Genomic DNA, 24,325 nt, shown 5'->3' on the forward strand with positions numbered 1-24,325 from the left:
TTTGGACAGGACTAAACCTTTTTTAATTTCTCCAAGGCTATTTGTGTCTATTGCAGACAGAGTTAAAGGGGTTCCATTGTCCACCCAGGGACTTTCTAAGTTGGTTTCTGGCTGCGTCTTCTCCTGTTACACTGCTGCTATTGTGCCATGCCCTCTTAAGGTCACAGCCCATTCTACCAGATTGCAGTCCACATTTATCACCTTACTGAAAGATGTTAGATGGTCCTATCACAGAAATCCAAAAAACTACTACATGGGCTTCAGCTCACACTTTCTCAAGACACTATGCCTTATTGCATGCCTCTAGAGCAAATGGTACATTCAGTTCTGCAAACAGTTCTAGACCGGGTTCCAAAGCTCACACCTCCTCCAGAGGGTATTGCCAGGAGTCACCTCAAGTGGAGAACCCATAGAAACACTACTCAAGAAAGCAGGAGAGTCCAGTAACTGGAGTTCTTTCGGATATGTGTCCATATGGGTATTACACTCCTTTTCCTCTGCTTTGGAGTTTTATCACCATAGGACTGTGTGGTAGAGAAGGAACTGAGGGCGGTTCCTCCGTCGCAGCCCTATATAACCTTGGTACGGGGCACGAGGATAGCTAGGTGCATAAGCAAACCAAATGAGCACTGCTGCCAAAAACCTCTGATAGAAGGTGCAGGCATGCCTCAGGTGGAGCACCCAAAAGGGGACACATCTCAAAGAGCTCCAGTTCTGCACAAGGTGAGTAACCTTTCCTTTTTAACAAATCATGGGAAACCGCATAAATTCTAAAGGATTGGAGAACTGCCAGTGTAGTTCCAGTATTTAAGAATGGTAATAGGGATGACCCAGCAAACTATAGACCAGTTAGCCTGATGTTCAGTCCCAGGTAAAATAATGGAATGGTTAATTCAGAATAGTATCAGCAAAGAAATAGAGACTAAAAATATAGGTGGGTCTCGTCAAACAAAACTGTGATCTTTTTCTGACAGGATTACAGGTCTAATGTATAAAGGCAACTGTTTTGATATAGTATGCTTGGATTTCTCCAAGGCATTTGACTTAATACCATGTGACATTTTAGTTAAAAAACTTGAACTATATGGAATTAACAGCACACATTAGATGTGTGACAGACCCAGACCAGTGGGATACAGGACTGTGGTAGAAGGCAAATATATTGGCCACTGGATGAACAGTTTTCTGTTCCCTGAGTGACCAGAGCAGGGGCTGCCCTAGAGCTAATCAAGACACCTGGAGCCAATTAAGAACTTTCTAGAATCAATTATGGCAGGCAGGCTAATCAGGACACCTGGTTTAAAAGGGACCTCCCATCAGTTAGTGGGGGCACGCCAGGAGCAGTGAATGAGAAGGCGTGCTGCTGGAGGAGTGAAGAGTTCAAGCGTGATCAGGCTTCAGGAGGAAGATCCTGCAGTGAATATAAAGAAGGAGCTGGGGGAAGGCCATGGGGAAGTAGCCCAGGGAGTTGTAGCTGTCACAGGGATCATTGTAGACAGCTGCTATGCGCAGGGCCCTGGGCTGGAACCGGTGTAGAGGGTGGGCCCGGGTTCCCGCCCAACTCCTGATCAGACACAGGAGGAGTTGATCTGGTGTGTGAGAGAAACACAAGAAGGGAAGGTCTAAATTGGAAAGGGATCTGGCCTGTCCCCGACCCACTAGGTGGGACACAGAGACTGTGGGGATTGTTCTCTGTTTTCCCCCATGCTGGCCAGTGATGAGGTTAGCTGAATGGATGGCAGGTTTGAGCCACTAGCAAAAGTGGCCAAACTGAGGGCTGCTGTGAATCTCTGAGGCAAGCAAATCCGCCTATAAGTGCAGGACCGAGCAAGACAGAGGAGGATCTTTGTCACAGATGGATTAAAAACTAGTTTAGTGACAGATCTCAAAATGATATCAATGAGCAGGTTTGCTTCAAATGAGGTTGCCTAGAGATTGGTTCTTGGTTGAATGCTATTTAATATTTTTGTGAGCAATCTAGATGATATAAAATCTTTGCTGGTAAATTTATGTAGATGTAACAAAAATTGGTGAGATTGTAAATAATGAGAACAGGTTACTGTTAAAGAATTATCTGAATCACCTTGTTAAATGGTCACAACCGAACAAAATACATTTTAATACATCTGGGAACCAAGAATGCATATTGTACCTAGAGGATGGGACACTTTGTCTAGGAATGAGGTGACTAAGAGAAGGATTTAGAGATCATTGTAGATAATTACCTGAACATGAGCTCTCAGTGTAAAGTTGTGGTAAAAAGCTAATGCAATCCTTGATTATATAAAGGGAGTATCAGGTAGAAGAGGTGAAGTGATCTTTTCTCTGTACAGAACATTGGTAAGACCACTACTAGAAAACTATGTCCACTTCTGGTATCCACTTCAAGAAGGATATGGAAATAGGGAAGAATGTTCAAAGGAGGGCCACAAAAAAGATCAAGGTGATGGCAAACAAGCCTTACAATGTGAGGCTTAAAGGGCTCAACTCATTGACCTTATTAGAGAATTGGTTGAGAGGTGACTTTATCACTGGGTATAGATAGTTACACAGGAAAAGATATCTGATGGAGAAGGGCTTTTCAATCTGACAGAGGCTGACAAAGGCACAGCAAATTCTTCCAGTGATTGCATGTTCTACTTTGGCTATATGTTCACCCAGTGCACCACAGTTGGAAGTTTTTCCCTTAGCAGTACCATTGGGGCAGTGCATGTTTCCTCTGCTGCCTTGTGCTGCTTCATGATCGAATAGAGGACAGAGCCACCCCAGATCCTTCTCAGTTCCTTCTTACTGCCTCTAATTGGTAGTTGGAGTGCTTTGTCTTGCTTCTGCAAGTTTCTCCCCTTATTGGGAATATTTTTTCTTTTTCTGTAAACTAGTCAGTGGTTAGTTAGCAGTTTAATATAGGTTTTTTTTATTATTTCTTTTTGCAGTTTTGATTTCCTCTTATCTATAGAGTGCTGATGCCCCGTACTGGGGTATGCCTCAGTCTTCTGGGTTTAAGCTTTGTGCCTGCTGAAAGAAAGCTATGCCATTGATTAACCATGATTCCACCTGCCTAAATTGCCTCAGTGAAGATCACATTTGAGACCACTGCCAGACTTGCAAGGGTTTCAGGCCCTGGACAAAAGAGGACAAAGAGGTGAGACTGCACCATATCCTCATGGAAGCCACCGTGCAGCTGCCTGCTGAACCTTCCCACTCGGGGTGCGCACTGAATACTTTGGAATTGGTGAAGAGTGCTGTTGTGGACATTACTTCATAATGTTGGCTCTGATCCCCTTTCCCAGTGCCAGAAAGAAGCACAAGCGGTCAGAATCATTCAAGGACATGAGACTAATCTCCACTATATATTTGAGGTCTCCAGTACTGTTCATCAGTAAGCACTCAGGAGGACAGGGTAGGGCATTCTCGGGAAAGAGATCTTCCCCAGAACTGATATTTTTGAATCAAGGGTCATTAACTCTGGCATCAATGCCTGGGGTATTGAGATCAAACTCCATTACAGTACCAACTATTTCTGTGTAACATCATCAGCACCAGGAAAATACCTCTGTACCAACAATACCGGGAGCCTGTGCAGCAGCATGAGACCAACTTTGCCTCTCAGTGCAGACTCCTGATGGTACAGGAGACAGTTTGGCTGGTACTGGTGGCTCCTCAGGCCCTGGTTACACACTTAGTTTAGGTTTATAATCAGCCTTCAGTATTGTAGGGAGCTAAAGTGTCAAGTGTTCAGTGTTTCCTTGACCAGTGCAGTCCAGTACTGGTATTTCCAGAGTGATGACCTCAGACCTCGGCACCACCTGACACAGCACCACTGTCATTGTGCAACTCCGAGTCTTCTTTGGAGTCTGAGGTAGGCTCTTGTCCTGAGATAGATGACTACTTTCTCCTTCATGAAGGGAGTTTTGTTACTGGTACCCAACAGATTTTCAGAGACAGCTACCCTTGGAGAAGTTGTGGCTGGGGTTCTATGCTTTACCCATGGCACTACTGGAACCCATGGGGCATGCCTCCCACTTTCAGATCCTCCTTGGTTCCTCAGCCTTTCAGATGTCCTAGCAGATGATTTACTAGCTCACATGAGGGGGTCCAAGAGGTTATCGTCAGTACCAAGCAAAACTCTAAAGGCCTGTAAAGCTTTGGAACCTCCATCTACTACACTGCAGGAGGCTCAACCTCAACTTCCTTTGCACTCATCATCCTCATTGCCTGATGAAATTGTAGCTGCTTGGGATTTCTCGCTTGTGCAAGATGACTGCTTGGCTTACCAAGGTCTTTTAAAGAACGTAACTACCTTTCTTGATATTCCTGTTGAAGAGGTCCAGGAGAGTTCTTACAGACTCATGGACATTCTGGGTTTGGCAGTGCCTTTTGGAGTGGCTATACCTATCAGTGATGCCACACTAGAGTATACAAACTACTTGTGGTAAACACTATCTTCTCTGGCTCCAAAAGCTAAAAGAACCAAGAGAAGGCATCATGTTCCTTCTCAAGGCTATGAACATTTTTATAACCATCCTTTGCCGGGTTCCTTCATTGTCTTGGTGGTGAATTAAAGAGCACTTCAGGGTGCTGCTTCGAGTACCAATCTCCTGGATATTGGAGTTCCCTTTGCCCCTCCCTTTCCCACATTGACTCTGTTTATGAATGCTGCTTTTCTAGCTTGGGGAGCTCAGTTAACAAACCTACAAACTCAAGGTTTGTGGTCTTATCATTATATGACTCTCCATATATATGTGTGGGAGTTGCAGGCTATTCATCTGTTCATTTCCTATTGGGCTTTTCACCCTCACAGCAAGTTAGAGACACTGAGTCGCTATAGTGTGTCTGGTGAAGATGTGCTTTGCTGACAGGAGAGCACTCTCCCGTCAGCATAATTACGCTATCTCAACAAGAGGTAGAAGCTATGTTGGCGAGAGAGCATCTCCCACCAACTTAGCGCCGGTGTGGACAGCCCTTAGGTTAATATAACTTGCGTCACTCAGCAGGGTGTCTTTTTCACACCTCTGAGTGACGTAAGTTACATCGACATTAGCGATAGTGTAGACAAGCCCTTTACAGGTCCTCGTGAGCAACACTGAGACAATGTTCTATATGAACAGGCAAAGAGAGGACAGATCAGACAGAGTCTATCAAGAGGCGATATGTCTTTGGGAGGTTTGTATCACCAATACAATTCATTTTAAAGCCTCCTATCATCCTGGTGTTCAGAATATCTTGGCGGACCTCCTGAACAGATTGTTTGGCAGAGATCATGAGTGGTCTCTGAGTCTGGATAGTGTGAGATTAATTTTTCAACCCTGGATGCGGGGGTCCCTCACATAGACCTGTTTACTACTTGTCTCTACAAGAAGTGACATCTTTTTTTTGTTCTAGAGCAGGTCACAGTAAGGGATCTTTGGACTCTTTCCTACTGTCTTGGAAAAACAAACTGCTGTATATCTATCCTTCCATTACACTCCTTCTAATGGCATTTCTCAAGCTCAAGCAGAATAATGCAAGCATGATACTCATGGCACTGGCTTGGCCTCACCACCATCTGCTGAGCCTTTCGGCCAGGTCTCCTTTGACACTACCTCCAGATCTTGACCTGATCTCCCACAGGACCGTGGTTGCCTGCTACGTCCCACCACATCTGCTTTCCATCTTATGGCCTTGATGTTCCCTGGTTAAAACCTCAGGAGGCCAAATGTTCAGGAACGGTGCAAAACATTCTCCTGAATAGCAGAAAGCTACTCAATACACTTACCTGTTGAAATGGTAATGATTCTCCTTATGGTCAAAGCAGAAAAGGGTTTTGCCAGTGCTTGCCCCGTCAGTCAGATTCCTAAGGGTCAGTAGCTTATATATCTATGTTGTGGATCCCATTCCTCCCTGGAACTTAAATCTGGTGCTGTCAAGGTTGATAGTCACCAGTTCAAAGGGTAGACCCATCTTTTCTTTCCTGCATTTCTCTATGAAAGTAGCATTTTGGTAGTTGTTACTCCCACAAGAAGGGTGGCAGAGTTACAGAGTCTTTTACAAGGACAAGGTATACTTATGTCCACATCCGAAATTCCTGACTAAACTAGTAATGGACTTCCACCTCAGTCAAGCCCATTGTGATGTTGCAATATATATATTTATGGAAATATGCTTATGAGTGTAAATATGACATAACTGGAATATGCTTTGTGCTAGATATGCCATGTAACATATCTTTGCAAAGTTTATGATCTACTGAATATATTCATCCTATTTGTAGGCATGTATCATTTTTATATCTGAAGTTATGAGTGTTGGCTCTATGCCTGTATTTGAAGTGTTTGCTGTAGGGGAAACATAAGGGAGATGTGGCCAACATATTGTGAAGGGCCGATTCAGGTAATTGGGAGTACTTAACTAACAATGGACTTTGGGAGACGCCAATCAACATCTGAACTTTTCTGGAAATGTTCAAACTAACACGTAAACAATGGTGTCAGCCTGCAGAAAGCTGAATCATTCATGGATGTGTGACTTGCCCAGGTGGCTACAAACTCCATCTTGTTGCTGTGATTTTGCACAGAAGAACAAAGGGGTTTCCACCCACAAAAGAGAGAATATAAAAGGCCCTAGAAGCCTCTCCATTTGGTCTTCAGGTGGCTCAAGAAATGGCCTCTCTACCCCAATGAGATGCCTGAAAGAAAGTGGAACAAAGGACTGTAACTACGGGGGTGTGAGTGATTGCTGGACACAGGCCATAAACTACAATGTTGGTCTGAAGAGGATTGTACCTGAGATAACATCTAGGGTGAGAAGTTAGTATTTGTAACTAGATCCTTAGTGTATTAAGTTAGTGTTGTGTGTTTTTGCTTTATTTTGCTCGGTAGCTTACTTTGTTCTGTCTATTATTACTTGAAACCACTTAAATCCTACTTTTTTTTTTTTCACTTAAAATCACTTTTGTTTATTAATTAACCCAGAGTAAGTAATTAGTACCTGGGGGAGCAAACAGCTATACATATCTCTCTATCAGTGTTATAGAGGGTGGACAGTTTATGAGTTTACCCTGTATAAGCTTTATACAGAGGAAAATGGATTTATTTGGGGTTTGGATCCCATTGGGAGCTGGGTGTCGGGGGGCTGAAGACAGGAGCACTTCTTAAGCTGTTTTCAGTTAAGTCTGCAGCTCTGTGAGCATGGTTCAGACCCTGAGTCTGTGTTGCAGCAGGCTTGTGTGTCTGGCTCAACAAGGCAGGGTTCTGAAGGCCCAAACTGGCAGAGAAAACGGTCTCAGAGGTAGTCTCAGCACATCAGGTGACCATCCCAAGAGGGTCTCTGTTACCAAACCCATCACACCCATATGTTTACTGACTTTCTTTCCTAAGCCCGTAAGCCTGTGGTACACAGTTCAGTTTCCTCAGGACTGAAATGCTTTGGTCTAACTGTAGTATTTGGGCTTAATGTAGGGGTATCTAGATGAAAGTTAATAGCCTGTGATCTTACAGGAGGTCAGACTAGATGATCTGATGGTCCCGTCTGGCATTAAACTCTATGAAACCGTATAGCTTGTGGTTCTCTTGACCCTTCCATTCCTGCACCACCTTTCAAGGCACCATCCTGGCAAACAGAAGCATGGCATGTTTTCCTGATTTGCCCATTGCCTTTTTGAATGGAATCCTTTCTGTCTTTTAGGGACATGCCACAGGATAATACATCCAAAGCAGGGTGGATTTGATTTAAATCAAATTGATTTAAGTCATGATTTAAATCACTAGTCAGGAAGACTCGATTTAATCACGGATTTCTACATAAAAGTGCATTCTCGTTGGTTGTTATAACTTTAATACATATTCTTCACAACTCAGAGATAGATGTAGGTTTCATTTTTAGAAGGTACACACAATACATTTTTAAAGTGATTTATTTTGAAAACTTTTTAGATTAGTTTTATAGCTATATTAGAAAATGAATGACAGTTTGGTTATTTCATTTACCAAAGGTAATTGAAGCAGATATTTATGAAGTCATTGGGAGGTGAACTATCTCCAGTTCATCAGGTTAATCATTAATATTTGGAAGATTTTCTTGCTATGCTGTATTAGGAGGAGAGCAACAGCAGACAGACATTCAAATTGTTTTATTTAACTAAAACAACAAGGTTATGTATTCTGGATTTTTTTCTTCAACAGCAAACATATAATATTTTAACAAAACAAGCATATGAATTTTTTAATTTAGTTAAACATTCAAGATTTTTAAAATCAGGTTTGTTTTTGTTAAAATTGTTTTAAACTAAAATAGTTAAAGGAAATATTTAAAAACAAAAATTAAATTGACTATGTCAGTCAGGTCAACATGAGAAACTTAAAATATTGGCTTCTGCAGCTAACTCAGTTGTCTTCACCTTCATTTTCCTGTTTGTTCATAATCTAGAAAAGAAAAACAAGCTTTCCTGCTTTTTTAAGTCCCAAATGATTTCTCAATTTGGAATGAATTAGTACAAAGGAAGAAAATATTCTTTCTACACTGGCAGAAGAAGCTACTACTGTTAAAAGTGAGATTATCACTTCAGCAGACTTTGAGCCCTGGTCTACACTAGGACTTTAGGTCGAATTTAGCAGCATTAAATCGATGTAAACCTGCACCCGTCCACAAGATGAAGCCCTTTATTTCGACTTAAAGGGCTCTTAAAATCGATTTCCTTACTCCACTCCTGACAAGTGGATTAGCGCTTAAATCGGCCTTGCCGGCTCGAATTTGGGGTACTGTGGACACAATTCGATGGTATTGGCCTCCAGGAGCTATCCCAGAGTGCTCCATTGTGACCGCTCTGGACAGCACTCTCAACTCAGATGCACTGGCCAGGTAGACAGGAAAAGAACCGCGAACTTTTGAATCTCATTTCCTGTTTGGCCAGCGTGGCAAGCTGCAGGTGACCATGCAGAGCTCATCAGCAGAGGTGACCATGATGGAGTCCCAGAATTGCAAAAGAGCTCCAGCATGGACCGAACGGGAGGTACGGGATCTGATCGCTGTATGGGGAGAGGAATCCGTGCTATCAGAACTCCATTCCAGTTTTCGAAATGCCAAAACCTTTGTGAAAATCTCCCAGGGCATGAAGGACAGAGGCCATAACAGGGACCCGAAGCAGTGCCGCGTGAAACTGAAGGAGCTGAGGCAAGCCTACCAGAAAACCAGAGAGGCGAACGGCCGCTCTGGGTCAGAGCCCCAAACATGCCGCTTCTATGATGAGCTGCATGCCATTTTAGGGGGTTCAGCCACCACTACCCCAGCCATGTTGTTTGACTCCTTCCATGGAGATGGAGGCAATACGGAAGCAGGTTTTGGGGACGAAGAAGATGATGATGATGATGAGGTTGTAGATAGCTCACAGCAAGCAAGCGGAGAAACCGGTTTTCCCTACGGCCAGGAACTGTTTCTCACCCTGGACCTGGAGCCAGTACCCCCCGAACCCACCCAAGGCTGCCTCCTGGACCCAGCAGGCGGAGAAGGGACCTCCGGTGAGTGTACCTTTTAAAATACTATACATGGTTTAAAAGCAAGCATGTGAAAGGATTACTTTGCCCTGGCATTCGCGGCTCTCCTGGTTGTACTCCCAAAGCCTTTGCAAAAAGTTTCTGGGGAGGGCAGCCTTATTGCGTCCTTCATGGTAGGACACTTTACCACTCCAGGCCAGTAACACGTACTCAGGAATCATTGTACAACAAAGCATTGCAGTGTATGTTTGCTGGCATTCAAACAACATCCATTCTTTATCTCTCTGTGTTATCCTCAGGAGAGTGAGATATAATTCATGGTCACCTGGTTGAAATAGAGTGCTTTTCTTCAGGGGACACTCAGAGGAGCCCATTCCTGCTGGGCTGTTTGCCTGTGGCTAAACAGAAATGTTCCCCGCTGTTAGCCACAGGGAGGGGGGAGGGTTGAGGGGGTAGCCACACGGTGGGGGGAGGCAAAATGCGACCTTGTAACGAAAGCACATGTGCTATGTATGTAATGTTAACAGCAAGGTTTACCCTGAAAGAGTGTAGCCACTGTTTTATAAAATGTGTCTTTTTAAATACTGCTGTCCCTTTTTTTTTCTCCACCAGCTGCATGTGTTTCAATGATCACAGGATCTTTTTCTTCCCAGAGGCTAGTGAAGCTTAGAAAGAAAAAAAAACGCACTTGAGATGAAATGTTCTCCGAGCTTATGCTGTCCTCCCACACTGACAGAGCACAGACGAATGCGTGGAGGCAAATAATGTCAGAGTGCAGGAAAGCACAAAATGACCGGGAGGAGAGGTGGCGGGCTGAAGTGAGTAAGTGGCGGGCTGGAGAGAGGGCTGAAGCTAAATGTGGAGGCAGCGTGATGAGAGGAGGCAGGATTCAATGCTGAGGCTGCTGGAGGACCAAACCAGTATGCTCTAGTGTATGGTTGAGCTGCAGCAAAGGCAGCTGGAGCACAGACTGCCACTACAGCCCCTCTGTAACCAACCGCCCTCCTCCCCAAGTTCCATAGCCTCTACACCCAGACGCCCAAGAACACGGTGGGGGGCCACCGGCCAACCAGCCACTCCGCCACAGAGGATTGCCCAAAAAAAAGAAGGCTGGCATTCAATAAATTTTAAAGTTGTAAACTTTTAAAGTGCTGTGTGGCATTTTCCTTCCCTCCTCCACTACCCCTCCTGGGCTACCTTGGTAGTTACCCCCTATTTGTGTGATGAATGAATAAAGAATGCATGAATGTGAAGCAACAATGACTTTATTGCCTCTGCAAGCAGTGATCGAAGGGAGGAGAGGAGGGTGGTTAGCTTACAGGGAAGTAGAGTGAACCAAGGGGCGGGGGGTTTCATCAAGGAGAAACAAACAGAACTTTCACACCGTAGCCTGGCCAGTCATGAAACTGGTTTTCAAAGCTTCTCTGAGGCATACCGCGCCCTCCTGTGCTCTTCTAACTGCCCTGGTGTCTGGCTGCGCGTAACCAGCAGCCAGGCAATTTGCCTCAACATCCCACCCCGCCATAAACGTCTCCCCCTTACTCTCACAGATATTGTGGAGCACACAGCAAGCAGTAATAACAGTGGGAATATTGGTTTTGCTGAGGTCTAAGTGAGTCAGTAAACTGCGCCAGCGCGCCTTTAAACGTCCAAATGCACATTCTACCACCATTCTGCACTTGCTCAGCCTGTAGTTGAACAGCTCCTGACTACTGTCCAGGCTGCCTGTGTACGGCTTCATGAGCCATGGCACTAAGGGGTAGGCTGGGTCCCCAAGGATACATATAGGCATTTCAACATCCCCAACAGTTATTTTCTGGTCTGGGAATAAAGTCCCTTCCTGCAGCTTTTGAAACAGACCAGAGTTCCTGAAGATGCGAGCATCATGTACCTTTCCCGGCCATCCCACGTTGATGTTGGTGAAACGTCCCTTGTGATCCACCAGAGCTTGCAGCACTATCGAAAAGTACCCCTTGCGGTTTATGTACTCGGCGGGTTGGTGCTCCGGTGCCAAGATAGGGATATGGGTTCCGTCTATGGCCCCACCACAGTTAGGGAATCCCATTGCAGCAAAGCCATCCACTATGACCTGCACATTTCCCAGGGTCACTACCCTTGATAGCAGCAGATCTTTGATTGCGTGGGCTACTTGCATCACAGCAGCCCCAACAGTAGATTTGCCCACTCCAAACTGATTCCCAACTGACTGGTAGCTGTCTGGCATTGCAAGCTTCCACAGGGCTATCGCCGCTCGCTTATTAACTGTGAGGGCTGCTCTCATCTTGGTATTCATGCGCCTCAGGGCAGGGGAAAGCAAGTCACAAAGTTCCGTGAAAGTGCCCTTACGCATGCGAAAGTTTCGCAGCCACTGGGAATCGTCCCAGACCCGCAACACTATGCGGTCCCACCAGTCTGTGCTTGTTTCCCGAGCCCAGAATTGGCGTTCCACAGCATGAACCTGCCCCATTAGCACCATGATGCATGCATTGGCAGGGCCCATGCTTTCAGAGAAATCTGTGTCCATGTCCTGATCACTCACGTGACCGCGCTGACGTCGCCTCCTCTCCCGGTATCGCTTTGCCAGGTTCTGGTGCTGCATATACTGCTGGATAATGCGTGTGGTGTTTAATGTGCTCCTAATTGCCAAAGTGAGCTGAGCGGCCTCCATGCTTGCCTTGGTATGGCGTCCGCACAGAAAAAAGGCGCGGAACGATTGTCTGCCGTTGCTCTGACAGAGGGAGGGGTGACTGATGACACGGCTTACAGGGTTGGCTTCAGGGAGCTAAAATCAACAAAGGGGGTGGCTTTACTTCAAGGAGTATTTCAGGCAGGACTTCACGGAGGGTTCCAATAAGAAATGGTGCACCTAAGTTATTGTTCTTATTGGAACAAGGAGGTTAGCCTGGCCTCTGATTGATACATGGCTAGATTTACCTCGCTGCATCTTCTCTGTGAGTGACTGCAGTGTGACCTAGAGGAATGAGTCCCCTAGACGGGGGAGGAGGCAAATGAGTACAAAACAAATCTGGTCTATTTCTTGTTTTGGTCCACTCCATCTATCTTTTACATCTTTGGCTGGCAGCAGACGGTGCAGAAGGACTGCATGCCATCCTCATCTCTTGCCTGCCCGGCAGAAGATGGTACAATACAACTGCTAGCCATTCTCATCTCTTGCCTGCCCTGCAGAAGATGGTACAGTACGACTGCTAGCAATCTGTATCGCCTGCCTGCTCACCATAAGACGGTTCAATAGGACTGACTGCAGGACTAAAGAGAATGACCTGGTCAAGTCACTCCAAATTTAGTCCCTGCGCCCATGTCTGCCCAGGCGCTGCCAGCCGACGTGACCAGGAGCACCTTGGACATGACAAGGACGGCTACCAGTCGTACTGCACTGTCTGCTGCCAGAAGGCAATGGGTTGCTGCTACTGTGTAGCAATGCCGTACCGCGTCTGCCAGCACCCAGGAGACATACGGTGACGGTTACCTGAGCGGGCTCCATGCTTGCCGTGGTATGGCGTCTGCACAGGTAACTCAGGAAAAAAGGCGCGAAACGATTGTCTGCCCTTGCTTTCACGGAGGGAGGGAGGGAAGGGGGGCCTGACGATATGTACTCAGAACCACCCGCGACAATGTTTTAGCCCCATCAGGCATTGGGATCTCAATTCCAATGGGCAGAGGAGACTGCGGAAACTGTGGGATAGCTATCCACAGTGCAACGCTCCGGAAGTCGACTCTAGCCTCGGTACTGTGGAAGCACTCCGCCGAGTTAATGCACTTAGAGCATTTTCTGTGAGGACACACACACTCAAATATATAAAACCGATTTCTAAAAAACCGACTTCTATAAATTGGACCTTATTCCGTAGTGTAGACATACCCTGAATCCAAGTGCTTAAGTGACTTCCACCAGTTCACTGGTGTGACTTTCATTAAAACATCAGCAGCAAACATATATTTCTTGAATGATTCACCCTTAGCTCTGTAGTTTATTGTAGTTGGCATTTTGGAGGGATGATTGCTGGATGTCCATGTCATAGCCAACTCCTCTTCTTCAGCAGTTAAGGTTTGACCCTGGTACAGAGTGTTGAGAATATTTGCAAGAAAATGAGCTGGAGATAGTGCTTGTCTCGTTCGTTTTTTTCATGCTTGTAATTTAACTCTGTCATTGCATATTTCTCTTTTTAATATCTCACTCAGTTCCTTCCAAATTTCAACGGTGTCAGCAATAAAACAGCTATTTCCCTGCATTTTGTTCAAGGCTTCAGAAATAGGCTTTCGGGTACTCAGCATGTGTTCAACATTTCTCTTAAGCCCAATGTTGAGAACTTTGGCTGTGACAGTGCCATCTATTTTTTTCACAATTTTTGTTCACAAACTGTCATCAGATTAGGCCAATTCTTGATATAGTGCTCAAAATAGTCCACTACTGAGTTCCATCGCACGACTTGTGGGAGAGTTAGCTTGATTCCTCCCACTTTTTTCAGAGCAGCTGCTGCAAAGTGGTTGTTACAGAAGTATTTGGCAATTTGAACATTAGCCTTTATTTCTGGAACACTGAAGTCTTTGGCTAGGAGGTGCATCAAATGAGCACTGCAACCATATGTTATTAGCTTGGGACTCTCTTCACTCTCTTCTAAATAATTTCTTCTCATCTTGGATACATTCGCAGCATTGTCTGTGACCAAGCTGCATACTAGATGTTTGAATTTTTTTCACAGTTTGTTATAACGTTTATTGCTATTTCTTGTAAGTACTCTGCTGTGTGTGCATTTCCTGATGTATCAATTTTTTCTGTAAGGAAGACAATCCCTTCTTCTGCTGTCACAGAAGCACATACAACAGGATCATTGTGGACATTGCTCCACCCATCAAGACTCAGGTTAAGAATTTTACTCTCTAGACCTTTTGCACACTCCTCAATTTCTCTTACATACACTTTATCCAGCAATTTGTCTGTGACATCTGCTCTGTTGGGTGGACTGAATCCTGGTCTTAATGACTGAACCATGTTAATGTGAAGTGTGGGTTCTCAATCATTCGGAAAGGAGAGTTTGTTGCATAAACAAACCGGGCAATTTTTTCATCAGTTACCTCTTTTTGTAATCTGCTGGTTTTTATCACAAATTTATCTATGCTTGTTTCTGGATAATGGAGGTTTTTTTTTCTTTTTGCTATAGGTGATATACTGTGGCTATGTGACATACCTGATGTGACTGAAACACTATCTTTGGCAGATAACTCTGAAACTATAAAAAATTATGGTGATCTTGAAGGTGGATAGTCTTCAGAATCCTGTATGTTGAGGATGGGTTCTCCTAAACAAAATAAGTCAATGCAGTTATTTAATTATTATTACCATACTGCTCATTTAGTATTACTCATTGCATTCACTGACACTCAGTCTGCTTTAAAGGTGAAATTGTAAAAGGAAGATCTGTCTATTTCAGCTATTTATTTTTTATCACAACAGCATCTAAAATGATAGTACCATAGAGTAACAACTATATTTTTTGCTCAAACATAAGCGTGCAAGAATAGTCCAGACGGAAGACAAGCAGACCTTAAGAAAGAAGTATGAAATAAAAAAGTTTACCAACCTGAAGATCCTGCATGTTCAGACATGTTCTTTTCATCTTCATCATCTTCAATGCAGCTTCCTCCTGAGAAGGAACACTTCTCATGATGTTGTTTCATTTGGGAAACCAGGCCTTGCATTTCTTTGTTGCACTGTTTGCATTTTGCATGCATGCCTGTCTTACCCACAGGTAGAGGAACTTCATTAAAATATTCCCAAACTCTTTTACGGCCTGCTGCCATTATAGGTTTTCCCTTCTCGTGAGAGAATGGTATGGTAGATCTAAAATCAATGAAGGCTACACTCAGAAAGGCCTCAAGACTTCTGGAATATGCTGCTCATTCAGTTTCACTTTTGTTTCTACTGCCTGTCCCTTCCTTCTCACATTTATCTCCAGATTTCTTCTCCTTGTCCAGATCTATTCCACCCCCAACAATCTTCTATTCAACGAACTTTTTGAAACTTTGCACTTTTAGAGAGAGATAAGGGATTGACTCTGTGTACACAAATTTGCAGAGTGACAATGGGGTTGAGATCTGTTATTTCTCACCTCTCTATATTATTTATTTATTTAAAAACATTTTTGCTGGTAAGAAGCATGTTATCTTTGGAGACACAAATCCACAGTTTGAGAACTGCAAAACTAAGCATCTCTGACGGTATCTTCTAGACTGAGCACTGAGTCCCATTGGATAGATAGAAAGATTAACCTAAATAATCTATACAGAAGCCCCTGGAACCGCATAAGATTGGGTCCCTAATTCATGAACTATTGGAACTCATTTACAAAACTTTTCTTAAACATTACATGAATATATTGTCTCATACTATAGACTTAGAATTTATAATCCCTATTCCATGATGAGATACCTTTGAGCTATAATGTATCTTAATTAAAACTATCTTTAGATAAGTTTTTTCCTCAAAAAGCATTTTGTCAAACAAATCCGATTTAAATTAAAAAATCAGATTTTTTTTATTTTTTTTTTAAAAAAATCATTGATTTTTATCTACCCTGATCCAAAGTAAGGACAGCCTGCAGAAGGGCACATGCAATTACTAGCCTTCCTCTGTTGGCTTCTCACCAACCAACTTCCATCCCACCAGCAACCTGTAGAAGTAAATATGCAATAACTAGCCTGTGTCTTCTGCACTGTGTTTAAATAAGCCACATTCCCCTAATGCGCATGGACCACCTGGTCTTTATTAACCTTCCCTAAGTTGCCAGAACAAGTATACACACCCTGGATGATAGGTCCATCAATAGCTATTAGCCTGGATGGGCAGGGATAGTGTCCCTAGCCTCTGTTTGTGAGAAGCTGGGAATGAGAGACATGGAATGGATCACTTGATGATTACCTGTTCTGTTCATTACCTCTGGGGAACCTGGCATTGACCACTGTCGGAAGACAAGATACTGGGCTAGATGGACTTTTGGTCTGACCCAATATGACCATTCTTATGTCACCCAGCCTTACAACACAGGTCCAGGGATCCTACCCAAATGGCAAAGTCTGTGAAAATGTCTTACCATCTCGAAGGTCACTGAAGACTGGAAAGAACCTATGGGAGTGGAATTCCCAAATCGAACAAAAAGCAACGTTTTATCAATGTTGACATGGTGACTACAATTTTGACAATAACTTGTTCTCTCTCACCCCCCATGTCCTCCAGCAGCTGACACATTGTGGCAATCACACACACAGGGGTGCTAACATTGATTTAAATGCCTGTCCAATTTACATAGGAGTAAAAGGAGCTCAAGAGATAACTTATTGAAAGAAATTATATGCGCATCCCAAGAGAAGGATAAAAAGGTGAAAGAGTAGAGGGAAGGGTTCCTGAAACATGATAAAGAGAAGAGAGAAAAGGACAGGGAAATGGTTACAGCCTCATAGGCAGAGTTGCTGGGAATGATGGAGAGGTAAACAACCCTCCTGGAGAACATGGTGGTTCATTGATCAAGGACTGTACCACAGCATATGATTCCCCTTTACCTCTGATACCTCCACATTCTGGGACACACCACTCACTGCAACAACACCCAGAAATAGGTTATTTTCTAGACAAAAACTTCAGCCTGTCTCCCGGTCTTTCTTCCTGCAAGGTTTAAAGTCTCTGTGGATCTGGCAGCGGTCCCCCTACATGTGCTTCTTGCAGGCACTTCAGGAAGCTTGACTGCGGATTGCTCAGAGGCACCAACGCATGCCTCAGCACGGGGTAGTGGATAAAAACGCCAATAACTCAGTAAGTTACAAACTTTCACTAAAACTACTCGCAACTAACTAACATACAAATATGCAAAAGAGAAGACCACTGAGAGAGCTTGCCAAAGAAAGGATGATAGAAGTTCCAGGAACCGTCATAGGTGGTAAGAAGGAACTGAGGGGGTGCAGGGTCAGCTGGGTGCTTTGTACCAGTGCTATGAGTGCACAGCACCAGAGGGTGCTCAAGCTACCCCAATGGGTAACACTGGGAAAAATTTCCGACGACTGTGCTCAGAGTGCAAATACACATAGAGTGGAATGGACTTGTGTAACACATCTTGAAGAACAATAGTTACAAAAGGTTAGTAACCATTTTTTCTAGACATTCCATGCTTCAGGACAACAAGGAAAACAGTGGACAATAGGAAACCTCCTTATTTCTCTCACCTGCAAGGAATAGACTCTTCTGCCCCATCCCACCCTCCAAGCTGCAGAGAATAGTTTTGAGCACCTTGCTTATACAAGATGACTTTGAAACCACAAAATGATCTGCCCACTGCACTTCTATATAACTTTTTTAGGTTTTGACTGGGTTTGAAATTTGCAAATTATTGACTGTGACTATGGAGTACATTTGAATTGGTATATTGTGTTATTAAAAGTAAATTGAAAATGTCTTTGCAGTTGTTTCTGCATCTCATACAATTCATTATAAAGTTCACCTTTAGTGAACAAATTCATTAAACAATTCATTAAAATGTCCCACAGGAAACTTAATAAGATCTTTGCATGACTGCACATACATAGCAATACTTGTGCCATAATCTTGATTAAAACCTTGTACAAAAGCATAGATATTGTTCACAAGTGGCCTGTAGCTTCAGAACTGGGGCACAAGGGATTCCTGACTCTGTGCCCCTGAGCAGTTGCATCATTTCATAGACGCCTTCCCTCTGGCTGTTCAAAACCTTCTGCAAGTCTGCCAATCTCCTCCTTGTTTCCATCAGTAAGTCTCTCTCTCTCTCTCTTCCTTTTACAAAAGTTGTGCAAAACACAGCAAGAACCTATAATCAAAGGCAAATACTTTTAATCTATATCCAGCCTTGACATTAGGCTCCTCCATTTACCTTTCAGTCTTCCAATGTACATTCTATTATCCTTCTGCAAATACTCAGGTTATAGTTATAGAATTCCATTCTGCCATCCAGGAATCCAGTAAAAGTCTTCATAATCCAGGAATTTAGGGATAATCTTGGTCTCTCAGAATGACCGGAATGAATTGTAACACTATTATTGTACATAGATACCATGAGAGCAGAAGTTCAATTTCTCATTACAGAAAACAGTACAGAGTTTCTAAAGCTCCTGGCATCATGGACCTTTCCAGACCACCCTACATTAATGTTTGTGAACATGGTGATTAACCAGGACCTGCAGCACCAGGGAGAAATACCTCATTCTTCTGATGACCTCAGGGACCTGGGGGGTCAGGGTAGGCAAGAATAGGTATTTGGATCCCATCAGTGACCCCAACTGTACATAACCATTAATAACCTCCTGTGCATTGCCCTGCTTTATTACCCAGGGGACAGCATCTTCTTGGAAGCAGCATACATCTCCATGACAACAGTCTTGACAGTTGATCTACCAACACCAGACTGGTTAGCTACTGACTGCTAGCAATCCAGTGTGGTAAGCTTCCAGATGGCAATGGTCACATGCTTCTTCACAGTGAAGAGAGCTTGCATGCAACTCTTCCACCACTGGAGCTCTAGGGCAAGCTTTACCCAGATTTCCAGGAATGTGGCTTTTGACATCCTGAAAGTGCTATCGCTGCTGCTGGCCATCATAGGCCTGCAGCACTATCCTGTCCCACTAGTAAGTACTATGTGTCTTGAGCCTAAAAGTGTTGGTCTGATAAGTGAAGTTGTGTCTGTGAAAGATCTAAGAGACTTATCTTCTTGATTTCAGTCTCCTCCTCCTCAGGTGCCCTTAGCACTCTGATTCTGAAGCCATTGCACGATTTTACATATGCTTGCGGCATCCTGTTTATATCATCTCCTTAAGGATAGTAGTATGTACCAATGTTTCCTCCCTGCTGCTTGACAGTGCTTTGAAAATGTCACTGGCTCACCAAGGCCATGTGGATGTTGGGATGAAAGGAGAGGAATCATGGGAAATTTTTAGTTTGACTCCAAATACCCTAATCCTATTTCCTTCTGGTAGGTATCCCACAATATGTGGTGAAAAAACTCCCAGAGTTCCCACAGCACAGTGGTGAAGCAATGCACCATTGGATGTCTGCCAGGAATACTAAACTTTTATTTCAAAACATTGTTGTGCTAAGTGGCCACAGTGATACGAGGCAAAAATTCCTTACTTGAGGGATCACAATGTGCTGTGTATGTACTGCTCACACAACAGTTGTTGTGAAGGCACTTAAACAAAACCCACAGCAAGTTTCAAGTGTAGACGTCCTCTTAGGAAGGTGGTTGTGGAATAAAAGACAGCGAGTGAAAAACATAACTGTAGAAAAGATGAAGTTCTTTATTTAATTGGGGATGGGTCCTGCTTTTGAGTAGGGGGTTGGACTAAATGACCTACGGAGGTCCCTTCCAACCCTGATATTCTATGATTCTATGATTCTATAAAAATCTCTAACACTCACAGTATTACAATAAGAAAAGGAGGACTTGTGGCACCTTAGAGACTAACCAATTTATTAGAGCATAAGCTTTCGTGAGCTACAGCTCACTTCCTCAGATGCATATCGTGGAAACTGCAGCAGGCTTTATATATACACAGAGAATATGAAACAATACCTATTCCCACCCCACTGTCCTGCTGGTAATAGCTTATCTAAAGTGATTTCCAGCACAAATCCAGGTTTTCTCACCCTCCACCCCCCCACACAAATTCACTCTCCTGCTGGTGATAGCCCATCCAAAGTGACAACTCTTTACACAATGTGCATGACAATCAAGCTGGGCTATTTCCTGCACAAATCCAGGTTCTCACATCCCCCCCACCCCCATACACACACAAACTCACTCTCCTGCTGGTAATAGCTCATCCAAACTGACCACTCTTCAAGTTAAAATCCAAGTTAAACCAGAACATCTGGGGGGGGGGTAGGAAAAAACAAGAGGAAACAGGCTACCTTGCATAATGACTTAGCCACTCCAAGTCTCTATTTAAGCCTAAATTAATAGTATCCAATTTGCAAATGAATTCCATTTCAGCAGTTTCTCGCTGGAGTCTGGATTTGAAGTTTTTTTGTTTTAAGATAGCGACCTTCATGTCTGTGATCGCGTGACCAGAGAGATTGAAGTGTTCTCCGACTGGTTTATGAATGTTATAATTCTTGACATCTGATTTGTGTCCATTTATTCTTTTACGTAGAGACTGTCCAGTTTGACCAATGTACATGGCAGAGGGGCATTGCTGGCACATGATGGCATATATCACATTGGTGGATGTGCAGGTGAACGAGCCTCTGATAGTGTGGCTGATGTTATTAGGCCCTGTGATGGTGTCCCCTGAATAGATATGTGGGCACAGTTGGCAACGGGCTTCACCTTCAGCCGTCACCTTCAGCCCCCAACTAAAACCCCTCCAACGCATTATTAAGGATCTACAACCTATCCTAAAGGATGACCCAACACTCTCACAAATCTTGGGAGACAGGCCAGTCCTTGCCTACAGACAGCCCCGCAACCTGAAGCAAATACTCACCAACAACCACATACCACACAACAGAACCACTAACCCAGGAACTTATCCTTGCAACAAAGCCCGTTGCCAACTGTGCCCACATATCTATTCAGGGGACACCATCACAGGGCCTAATAACATCAGCCACACTATCAGAGGCTCGTTCACCTGCACATCCACCAATGTGATATATGCCATCATGTGCCAGCAATGCCCCTCTGCCATGTACATTGGTCAAACTGGACAGTCTCTACGTAAAAGAATAAATGGACACAAATCAGATGTCAAGAATTATAACATTCATAAACCAGTCGGAGAACACTTCAATCTCTCTGGTCACGCGATCACAGACATGAAGGTCGCTATCTTAAAACAAAAAACTTCAAATCCAGACTCCAGCGAGAAACTGCTGAATTGGAATTCATTTGCAAATTGGATACTATTAATTTAGGCTTAAATAGAGACTTGGAGTGGCTAAGTCATTATGCAAGGTAGCCTGTTTCCTCTTGTTTTTTCCTACCCCCCCCCCCCAGATGTTCTGGTTTAACTTGGATTTTAACTTGAAGAGTGGTCAGTTTGGATGAGCTATTACCAGCAGGAGAGTGAGTTTGTGTGTGTATGGGGGTGGGGGGGATGTGAGAACCTGGATTTGTGCAGGAAATAGCCCAGCTTGATTGTCATGCACATTGTGTAAAGAGTTGTCACTTTGGATGGGCTATCACCAGCAGGAGAGTGAATTTGTGTGGGGGGGTGGGGGGTGAGAAAACCTGGATTTGTGCTGGAAATCACTTTAGATAAGCTATTACCAGCAGGACAGTGGGGTGGGAATAGGTATTGTTTCATATTCTCTGTGTATATATAAAGCCTGCTGCAGTTTCCACGATATGCATCTGAGGAAGTGAGCTGTAGCTCACGAAAGCTTATGCTCTAATAAATTGGTTAGTCTCTAAGGTGCCACAAGTCCTCCTTTTCTTTTTGCGAATACAGACTAACACGGCTGTTACTCTGAAACCTGTCATTATGCAAAGTATTACAATACAGTACCAAACACTATCTGAAAGAGTCCTCAGTTAACTAATGAGAAAGAGACCTTAAAAAGAGGGAAATGAATTGCTCAGAATAGCACAATAAACATTCATGTAAAAGGCCCTATGGAAAAGAACAGCCTAATATTCCCATTCAGTTGCCACTGGAAACAAATGGGTCTGAAGAGTAGAGGAGGTGGTGAGAGCAACATGCAGCTGCTGTTACAAAGTGAAATCTCTGGCTTCTGGCAATGGCCTGAGCATACAGCTTCTTAGATTAAGACTTTTACCCTGCTCCCAGCAACTTTACAGAAATGGCCTTTCAGCCAGTCAGTCACCCCATAGCCTCAGTCAGGCATTCTCTTTCACATCTTACAAATATATAGACAACCTAAATGTATTCATTTTCTTCCTTTCCATAGGTCTATGTAATATTACTCTTCCAAAGCGTATGGCAATGTACAGTGCTGTTCAGCGTATAAAAGAAATGGAGGCCAATGCATTTTCCATGTTGAAACTTGATAGATTTTTAGCTGATGCAAATTGGACTATGACTGAAGAAGCAATTAAAATTGATTACCCTTATAAAGTGAGTAATTTATCTTTATTGTATTTCTTACAAAGAAAATTATGTAAGCAGCAAAAGTAATGCTTGAAACAAAAGAATGATTCACAGTTTTTGATTTACACTGGCATCCATTGCAAGAAGAGCAGACTCTCCAGTATTAAGTTTACAGGCTAGTAGGAGAGAATTGTAATGATAAATGAGTTCTCTGGTTTGATGGAAATATCTGATATACCATTAATATTATGGGGTTTTTATGAAGGGGGGAAATTAATATACCAAAAAATTAGGGGCTAGATATCCTGCACAGACATCCTGATCTCTTTGAGGTTAGTTTTAATGAAAAGAGGGCTTTGTGGAAATAGAGTTGAGCTATATAAGAGTAAGTGATGATTAATACAATACTTTGTCCTCAGTTACTTTTAAGAAATGTTCCTATAAATCTTGAACTTGAGTATCTTTCTGGAATACAATGATTGTTAGCTCTTCTGACAACATTAGTAATTTTATTGAAATGGGGAGGGAATATTTGTTGTACTCAGTGAAGTTACATGTGCAGCTGAAAGAAGCTAGTACCTTTGTTTCACATTGCTTGTTGGTGTCTTGGCTACAGCTAGGATATTTAGAATTTAGATGTAATAGGAAAGAATAAATAAGCTAATGTTCAGATTTGGGTTAGTGTTTGGGAAGATATTGGGATCTTTAGATCCTAATATTGCCCAATTTAATATTATCTGTTTTTCCACCCAACTCTCCCTTCTCAAAGGAGGCATACTAACCCCAGTTACTAGGAGTTGTCCCAATGACCCTATGTCATCCTCTTGCCTTGATGTCTTTGGGAGTGGCTGAATGTTTGCCCACCTCTCTATTGCCACTATTTAGGCAGTGACTATCTTGCATACTTCCCCTCCTGAATCTTTGGTGAAAATTACGGTAATAGGCCCCCTCTTGCTCCGAAATCCCATTGCCACCTCTTCATAGACCCTTCACTGGTCTGAGACACCCCACCTTCCTACACAACCGGGGCACTGTACTGTATAAATCTAGGGTCCCTGCTGCACAAGGACCTGAAAGGTATGAAAACGCAAAACATTATTTTTTGTTGGTCTCCTGGGTCAATAAAACTTCATATTCACCTGCACCAAGTCAATATCTGTATATTATATTCTGAAACACACATACCCTCATTACATAAATGCATACACACAATTAAGTAATATAGAGAAAAACTAACAGTATGTTCTACCTATTGTATTGTCACTTGACTGCAAATCGTAGCCCATTCTCTGCTGTAAATAGAAATAAAACACCTCAAACTTCATATTATTAAAAAGAGTTCTGTACGCAATTGCAGTAATAGTACAAGTGTTTGAATGATAATTATACATGCACCCATGTCTATCTTCCCATTCCCACAAGGGGTAGATTGTTCAGATCATTATTTGGGTTGTATTGGGGCTAGGATTCAGGTTATGATTAGATTAATCCATGACACTGTTGTGACCTGTTAATTAATTCAGGTTTATTTTGTTAACTCTGTATCAGCATTTGACTTATCATCCAGTAGGTCACTAACCAGAAAATATATTTCCTTCTAGTGCTCAAAGAGCATCTACAGTAGCATCTACCAAACTTCTGAAAATTGAGCTTCCCCTTCAGAAAAACTAGAACAATTGCACCCTTTTATCCTTCACATGTGGCGTTCAAGGCCTACACAAATGAAGTCACTCAGAGTACATTGTATAGATCTTTATAATATGATACTTCAT

General features: G+C 43.2%; 1 protein-coding gene across 1 annotated transcript in view; it reads left to right on the forward strand.

Annotated features, from left to right (window-relative positions):
- Positions 1-24,325, forward strand: part of LOC311522788 (solute carrier family 9 member C1-like) — a gene marked incomplete at its 5' end in the record, with an annotated part of 307,404 nt that overhangs the window by 111,230 nt on the left and 171,849 nt on the right. The window contains one exon of the mRNA XM_084632258.1: positions 22,414-22,580. Coding sequence (XP_084488384.1) covers positions 22,414-22,580 — 167 coding nt within the window. The remainder of the gene's footprint in view (positions 1-22,413; positions 22,581-24,325) is intronic.

Source organism: Lepidochelys olivacea (assembly GCF_965140295.1).
Source record: "Lepidochelys olivacea isolate rLepOli2 genome assembly, chromosome: 6".
NCBI classification, from domain to species: Eukaryota; Metazoa; Chordata; order Testudines; family Cheloniidae; genus Lepidochelys; species Lepidochelys olivacea.